Source organism: Propithecus coquereli, unplaced genomic scaffold (genome assembly GCF_000956105.1).
Source record: "Propithecus coquereli isolate 6110/MARCELLA unplaced genomic scaffold, Pcoq_1.0 Scaffold767, whole genome shotgun sequence".
Classification (NCBI taxonomy): Eukaryota; Metazoa; Chordata; class Mammalia; order Primates; family Indriidae; genus Propithecus; species Propithecus coquereli.
This window is the reverse complement of record NW_012153807.1, coordinates 196811-204989: the sequence shown is the minus strand read 5'-3', so window position 1 is coordinate 204989 and position 8179 is coordinate 196811. Positions and strand designations below refer to the sequence as shown.

General features: G+C 47.6%; 1 protein-coding gene across 4 annotated transcripts; it reads right to left on the bottom strand.

The window, feature by feature from the left end:
* Positions 1–363: 363 nt before the first annotated feature.
* On the bottom strand, positions 364–7173 carry TMEM14C (transmembrane protein 14C). Of its 4 annotated transcripts, none has more exons than XM_012662465.1 (6): positions 7074–7173; positions 5947–6102; positions 5534–5610; positions 4595–4696; positions 1778–1865; positions 364–823 (listed from the first exon to the last, which is right to left on the bottom strand). In XM_012662465.1, the coding sequence occupies exons 2-6, from the start codon at positions 5967–5969 to the stop codon at positions 769–771; spliced, it is 345 nt and encodes a 114-aa protein (XP_012517919.1). In that variant the 5' UTR covers positions 5970–6102; positions 7074–7173; the 3' UTR covers positions 364–768. The 4 variants fall into 4 exon arrangements, with proteins under 4 accessions (XP_012517919.1, XP_012517918.1, XP_012517920.1 ...); XM_012662464.1 differs by having other exon boundaries at positions 5947–6094; XM_012662466.1 differs by having other exon boundaries at positions 5947–6058.
* Positions 7174–8179: the final 1006 nt, after the last annotated feature.

Sequence of the window (8179 nt, the reverse complement as noted above, 5' to 3'; positions counted from 1 at the left end):
TCAAGTAAGTATCCAGGAGTCCATACTGAAATGAATGAGGGAGAGGAGACAATTTCCCATGCTTCAGAATTCCAAATAATTTATGTAGGCACCCTGCCCTCGAGGAGGTGGAGCGTAACTCCCCACTCTTACGTTTAGAACGTGCACAATGTGCAACATATAATCAAATAGTAACTTTCCATGGTCCTTAAATTATTCAAAGTGGGTAATTCCTAAATAAATTAAGAAAATATGTTCATTTTTCTGTATCTTCTTGGTAGCCACATCTTATTCTATGTTCTAGACAGTGCTGGCAATGAAGACACCATAGCAGTATTATTTATAGTAAACTTTATTTTCATTCATATTTCATTTAACATGATTTCAAAGTAGGTCTGAGCTCTAAGATGAGCAAAAGAAAAGATATCCTAAATCTCATAAGAGATTTTTTTCATACTGTTCTGGCATGAGGTTTCAGGGCCCCCAGTGTTGACACCTAAGATTCTACCCCTTGAGATTTTACTTATAGAAAGAAGACATAACATCAATATGTAAGAATCAAACTGTATGAGTGTATTATTAAGTTCCTCTGTTATGTATTTGCCACTTCTATAGGGCTGTAATGGTAATGACTGAATTTTTTTCTCCCCACCAAGTTCAGTATCTTTTTTTTTTTTAAGTAGAAGGTCACAGTATGGAGAAATGCTGCATTTTTTCTCTTAATACACTGAAAAGAGTGGAAGTTTAGAGATTTTCAGTTCTTCTTGAGTCCAAGGTAGGACATGACTACTACTGATGAGGTCTGTTCAACATACTAATTCCAACTTTGGCAACCATCAGCAAACTGTTTAAAAGAAACACAAATAAAAAATGTCAGGAAAAGGACAGAACGGGCAACTATTTTTTTTTAAGGGACTAGGACTCTGCAAGTCCCTCACCACTGCATTGAGAGGGAGGCTCCAAGGCACAGCAGTCAGAGATAAAGCTTGCATCCCTGGAGGAACCAAAGAAGAAACGTGCCAAGGGGTGGGCAGTCTTCCACTGAGGTGTTAAAATAGCACCTGTGAGCTGCAGTGCCTAATCCAACTGCTGGTAATTTGAAGAGATGAAGAAACTGCAGGCAAGAGAGATCAAGGCCTCCCCACCGTCACAGAGCTAATTAATGGCAGATCTCCAGCCTCCCAGTTTACTGCTTTTGACCTTGGTCTACACTGACTCTTTTGCTTCAAGTGTAAAACATTATGCTTGACAGCATCGTAACTATGATCAAGGTCAAGTACTTAACCTTTTACTCAGATTTTTAAAATTTCCCCTGCTTTCAGGATTCCTTTATTATACTTAAGGACAAACTTTTTCAAAAAACAATTTGGCTTAGGCTTTATAATCAGAGTTAATTAGAAAACAGGATTCCATCAAAATTCCCCTTTAGCAAAATTTCCAATAACAAAGGACACCCATACAACTAAGAAACACGGAACCCACCTGCAAGTGACACAAACAGCAGTCATGGCTTTAAACTAAAGCCTCTGCCACTGCAGGGAGGAGCCGGGATGGACCGGAGAGCAAATATGAGAACAAAGCCATTTCCCCAGTGAATGGATATATTTATGCCACTCTGACATTAAATCAGCTAATGTTTTTACAGCCCTTCCTATTTGTGTATAAATTATATAATGCTAATTGATGCATTTTAACCTAGTATCTCGTTTACTGGAACAAGCAAATTTTTGAATGTATAAAGTATCTTGGGCAATAAACTGAACTCTAGACTGGCCGAGAGTAATGGAAGGGAAAGTACCTGGCACCTGCGATTAAACCTGCAGGCATAAATTTTCCAGAGTGGTAGAATCTCATTCCCATAATGCCAGCCAAGGTTCCAGATGTAGCTGATGAAAAAGACAAAAGAGAAGGGTCAAAAATCATTATATCTTCTATGCAGGGAAACCAGAAGCAGGAAAAGTCCTACTATCTCTCCAGGCCCAGGCCACCTCCTATACTTATTCCTCCCTCTCCAGGTAGGGGGAGCTTCCTGGCTGCCCACGTCCTACCCGGTCGAAGTACAAAGACTGGCCAAATAAGGCCCTTCACAGCCTGGGCCCCACCTGCCCTCCCAGCCTCACCTCTCACCACTCTTCTACAACACCCACACTTCAGCCATCAATGTCTTAGTTTTCTCAGAAATGCCATTAGAGTTTTTCACACTTTGCAGATATGATTTCCTCTACCCCGTACACTCTTCCCACTGGATATCTATCAAAGCCCCTACTGTATGTCCGGCACTACACCAGGTGCCAGAGAATAAAAAGATGTTTTGGTCATCAGAAACAGCCTCTGCCTTTTTACGGTGTTTCAGGTCTGATGGGACAAATTTTAAAGAGTCACACAAAATTAAAACGAAGTATAATCTGTGCTATAGGTACAATTAATGCTACAGAAAAACACAGTAGGGGGATCAACCTATTCAGGAAATCATGCAGGCTTAGTCAAGGAAGAAGATTGGGCTGAGCTCTGGAATTACAGCAGGAGTTAATGAGCTGAAAGGGGAAAAGCCAGGCAGGCTCCAGGCAGAGGGAACAGTACCCGCGAGCCCCTCTGGTGAGAGGGAGCATGGCACATTCAAGGAAGTAAAAGGCCAGTGTGGCACAGAAGTCAAGATACGGTTAGTGAAGAAGAGGGGCCAGACCACAAAGGGCCTTGAAGGCCGTATCAGAGACTGAGTCTTCATCCTAAGAGCAATGAGAAGCTATTAAAGGGTATTAAGCAGAGATATATGTGAACAGAGTTGTGTTGTGAAAATATAATTCTAGCTGTACCATGGAGAACAAACTGCAGGGAACCTAGAGAGCGCTAGGGAAACCAATCAAGAAACTTCCTCAGGAAAGCAGACAAGAGAGGGATAACTGGGCCTAGGATGGTGGCTGTGGAGATGGAAAGAGGACAGCTCAGGATAGGTGCTGGGGGCAGTGCTGCCAGGACCTGCTGATGAACTGGAAAGGCTGAGGGAAGAAAGCGACCAAGCCCTGAGCGCGTGGAGAACGGAGGACGGGATGTGTGTGAGATCACGGCGTCAGGGCGAGGCAGATGCCCTGAGACACCTGAAAGATCTCAGGCGGGCAACTGCATACGTGAGAGTACAGCACGGAGGAGAGTTAACTCTGAGTCACGTGTGTGTTGGTGGAAATCAAAGGCGTGGGCTTCAATGACATCATCAAGTGAGAGAGCATAAAGACGAAATGAGCCAGGCCCAGAGAATTTCAGTATTTAACGGCCAGAAAGAAGAGTGAACAAAAGAGAATGAGAAGATAAAAGGAAAACCAGGAGAATGGAGAATGACTGGTCATCTGTGCGGAGGACAGCTAACGGGCCAAGTGAAACGAGGACTGAGAAATGTACACTGGATTTTGCACAGCCCAGGCCACTGGCATCCTCCAGCGGAGCGACTTCCAGACACGGACACGGCGCCACATGTGAGAGGAGAGGAAGACAGAGACGGAGCACAAATGGTTTTTAAGAGAAGTTTCTCAAGGGGAAGGAAATGGCAAGCAACTGAAGAAGGAAGTGGGGGCACAAGAGGTCCTTTTTTTAAAAAAAATGGTTGAGAGATGAGGGCATCTGAAAGTCAACGGGAGGGATCAACCTAAGGGGGACACAAGTAAGAGACGGTCCTTGCTGGTGGAAAGCACCGGAGAAGGGGGAGAGGAGACCCAAGCCCAGATGGAGGCACTAGCCTTGCTGGGGAGAAGCAAGCCAAGGGAAGGCTTGCAGACTGCTGGCTCCAGAGAGTCCCTGATGGCTGCATGAGGTCACTTGCTGAGAGTGGGGAGCAGGACCAGAGATGGGCAAAGTGGGCTGACAGCCACTCCACAGCATGAGGAAGGAGCCACCAGGCAGAGCTGGGACCCACCCTCCCTCTGTGCCCACACCTCCCATCAGCCACGCTGACCTCACCTGCCAGCCCCGAGTATGGACCACCTGTTAGCACGCTGCTGCTCCCTCCACACCGCCTTCATTCTCACCTGTGGGCTTGTGGAGGCAGTGAGAACCCACACCCCTAGCAGTATCTGACACGTGGGGGGAGCCCAAGAAAATGTGCCAGAAGCCACCCTGATGAGAAAGGGTCTTCCCTTCCCCGCATCCCCCACTGTCGCTGCTGCTTTTCCAGTCCCACAAAGTCCCACTTTGTGTCCCTGTCTTACTTCCCAATAAAGCTGAAAGTGCCTTGAAGGCGTGGCCCCGTCTTACACATTTAGCTGACTGCTAACGAGGTAAGTGATGTTCAAACGGGAAAAACGCAATACCAACGCGAACTTAACCCAGACACGTGGTATTTTAGAAATGCTGAAGCTGACAGTCTTCACCGGGCAACCTCGAAGCCTAATCCTACTGGGTAAATGAATTCATCAGGTACGAGAACTCTCTATGCTACGTACATAAAAGGGAAACAGAAACAGCACAATCCCTCCCCGCCCCCCATTTTAAAACTTCCTAGGACTTGGCAGAAGCAGTAAAACTGTCATTAAGTATGAAGAACCTGACACATCCCACCAAACCAGGGCCTTCTGGTAAGGGGCAAGCTGGATACTTAGCAGCCCTAAGGAGACAGCAGCAGACGTACCTAGGAAAACCCAAACGTTCCTCGGATCCTGAGACAGCTGATAAGCACCCAGGCCTGCTAAACCCCCGAAGAGGAGCCCCGCGGCCAGGGACGGCACACTACCTAGAGGGAACAAACACATGCCCGCGTTATAATGTCAGACACTGATTTCATTAACAGAATCCACCAGACTCCCCTTCTCTACAGAGGAAAACAGCAGAGAGAACTCCTCTCCACACAGCTCATAACCAAGGTGTAATCAAGCAGGAAAATGTTTTAGGGAGTTTCTATCTTAAAAGAGAAGTCAGGGTCTTCCCACCCCATCTCTCTAACAGGCAGGGACTGCCATCTAAGGAAAGATGGAGACCTCTCCTTAGACGGCACTGTGGCGAGGTCTTCCTTCTAACCAGGCAAGGGCTGGAATTGTGTACAGGCAAGACCTGAAGCAAATCACAAAAGAACAGGGAAATAGGGTCAGTTAAAAAAAATATTTGGAGAATAAGAATTCTGGTGTGTGTTGGGGTGGTGATGCAGGCAAGCGCGGGTGGAGGGTGGGGGTACAAACAAGCACATTCACTGACACAGCCCCACCTAGTCTAACGAGGAGACTTCTGAACGTGAGTGGGTGAAGACCAGAGAGAGGCTTCCTCTACTCAAAGCGCCTAGAGATGGTACTTTGGGGTCGTGGCCAATGCATGGCAGTTCATGATAATAACAATCTACAGCCACCCCTGCCTATCTTTAGATAAAGAGGCAAACAAGCGATTCGACAAGTCTGGCTCAGCTCAGCCAGATAACCAAAGGGCAAGTGCAGGAGCTGCGAAACTGACAGTGAAGCCTGCACTCGAGCTCAGGGGCCTAAAGCAAATGTGCTCAAACAAGACTGGTGTTCAGGGACCCTCGCGCTCCACTGAAACAACATGAAGAAGGTTAAGAGGCTAAGTAACTTCAAAACCGTACCTGCTTTTGCATAGCCAATGATTCCACCAGAAGCAACCAGTGCTGCATAGCCAAAGCCAAACCAATGCAAAGGCACTCTGAAAACACAAGAGTGAGAAGTCAGTGCCAATCATGGTTTGGAAACAGACCACGTAATTATAGGATGGGATTAAAAGGTCATCATTCCAGACATAGCCTATCACTGTACAAATGCAAATAAAGCCTACAGAGGTTGGATGACTTGAAGAGGGTCACACAACCAGTCAGTGGCAGAGCTGGGACTCAAGTCCAGTTCCCTGGACCACATGTTCAGGGATCTTTCACCCTCCTCCCGGCCCCAGGCAGCCTACTCTTAGGGCTCTTTTCAGCTGAGGAAAAGAACGCCTGTTTCGAGAAGCTCCTGGCTATTCCATTCCCATTTACTGTGCACTTACAGAGGGCCGGTGTCCTTCTGCATTGTTCTCTTCTCACTGTGTCCAGACAGGAGACTACACCAGGCCTGCACCTGCAGGGTGGGCTGGATCAGAGCTGGTTCAAAGCACAGCTCTCCAGCAGTCAGAAAGAAGTGGGTCCAAGTTCCAGCTGTCGCCCTCAGCAGGTAAGAAGGAAAGGGCAAGCTACTCAACCTCTCTAAGCCTCAGTGTCCCTCACTGTATCATGAAGATAACAATGGTACCAATGTTCTGGGCTGTTGTGAGCAGTCAGTGGGGGTAATATGTATAAGTGCTTGGCACACTGTAAATACTGAACAGATACCATTTTTATAACAACCTCAATTTCAATAACACAGACCCAAAGGAAACTAAGCAAGATCCACTGACCAGCTCCATACAGGTAATGCGTTAACCATTTCATCAGTTACCCAAGTTATTATCAATTGGAAAGCAAATACTCCTGTACCCTTAATTCAACTATTTTAACGTCCCTTTTGAGGGGAGGAGTGGTGCTGCTTTTCGCCCCTGCCCCAAGAATCAAATTATTTCAATACCCAACGTTTGTAAAACTTTTAGAAACTTCTGCATCCAACTCGCAGTTCTTGTTAGACTGCGGAGGGGGAGTGAGGAGGAAGAAATACACAGAAATCCGAGACATCGTTACATGTGACATTGCACCCCTGCAAAAGCAACTCCTATTTTCTCGAAGAAAAGTAGCTTGTATGCAGTGAACCCAACAAGATGGAAAGCAATACATGCCACTTTTGTTCTGTTCAAACACTTAAGTTTCCATGAAATGGGGACTGGGGGAGAGTCTTGGGATCGTGCCCAGAGTCATGAATTGAAAGAGGCATTGAGTGCCGAGACTTAAAGAAGAGCAGCAAAATCTCCAGAAAACTAATCAATAATACGCAACGTCCGTAAGCACTTGCCTCAAGGGCTCAGGGGTTCCCCAGGATTCACGACCTATCTAAATGAAAGCAGAAAACGCGCGACGAGTAAAGCACCTACAGCGCGGTCTAAAGCTCCCGCCTGGGTCGGGGGGGGCGAAAAGCAGCGCCAGTGAAGCCTCCTAAATAATTCCTAAAAGTCGAAACTGTTAGAAAATAATAATAAATCCCAAGTACCCGAACTGTGCTCCCAAAGGTCTGCGAAGGCCGCCAAGGGCACGCGAGCGGCCGAGCGAAGAAGCGCGGCCTCACCGGAAACAGCGCGGCGCGCCCTGCGTCCCGGGGCGGGGCTTCGGACGACGAGTCATAGCGCGCGCCCGGCGCCCAGGGGCGGGGCATCGCGGCTCGCGTCCCGTACCCGGGAGCGGGGCGGAGCTTTGGGCGTGGAATGCTGAGCCTCCCCCAGAGTCCCCGGCCCGGCCAGGCGCGGGCAGGGCCGACCAGCGCCAGTCCCAGTTCAAAGCCCGCGTGGCCAAAAGCCGGAAAACCAGAGTTGGAATCAGGTCTTGCTCAAGGCCGGTGAGCTGCGCCAGGCCGGAGGTGGAGGCTACGATGCGGGAGGAGGGCATCTGAAACTGGATTCTGAAAGACCCCATCAATAGAGGGACAGGTTACTGGGTGTAAACCAGATGCGGGCCATCCGGGAGAATTGTCACTCTAGTTGTTACAGGAAGGACTACTTTCTACCCTGCAGAGAATGTGGTGGCCGCAGAGCATCTTAAAGGGGACGAGAGATCAAAATAATTTCCACCAACCTCCCTGGATCATGAGTGTCCACAGCATGACATCAACTCCGTTCCCACTACAGAGCTGCTTCTCTTCCGTATTTCCTGAACCACCATTCAACTCAGTTGCTCTACACTAAAATTTGGTGTTATTCTCATCCCCTCTCCTCCATCCCCAACTTCTACAAGGGTCAACATGAATAAATCTCATAGTCTTCAGTGAATAAAGCAAATTGCAGGGCATACATATTCTAAAAGAGAAACTTGCCACTTGCAGTAGCACTTACCTTCCAGGTAGCAAAACTGAAGCCTGTGCTTATAACCCGCCAAAGCTGATAATGACTAAGAACTCGGGGCAATTCCAGTATGCTGGACCCTCACCAATTAAATGGAAGATTTTCCTGAACGATGAACAAGGGGACTTGTGTTACGCAGCGGGGAACGGATTTAGGGACTCATTCCTTCCTATGCAGGTGCAAGCTCAAACCTTAGTTATATCCACCATGATGTTCCACCTCCCCTTTCTACTTGAAGAAACGGAACCTCAGAAAACTAAAT

Coding starts and splice junctions, on each gene's coding strand:
- TMEM14C (XM_012662465.1), bottom strand. CDS start 5,969: ATGCAGAAGGACACCGGCCCTCT. Junction 1,866..4,594: donor GAACGTTTGGGTTTTCCTAG/GTACGTCTGCTG, acceptor CTTTTTCATCAG/CTACATCTGGAACCTTGGCT. Junction 824..1,777: donor GGTTTAATCGCAGGTGCCAG/GTACTTTCCCTT, acceptor TCTTTTAAACAG/TTTGCTGATGGTTGCCAAAG.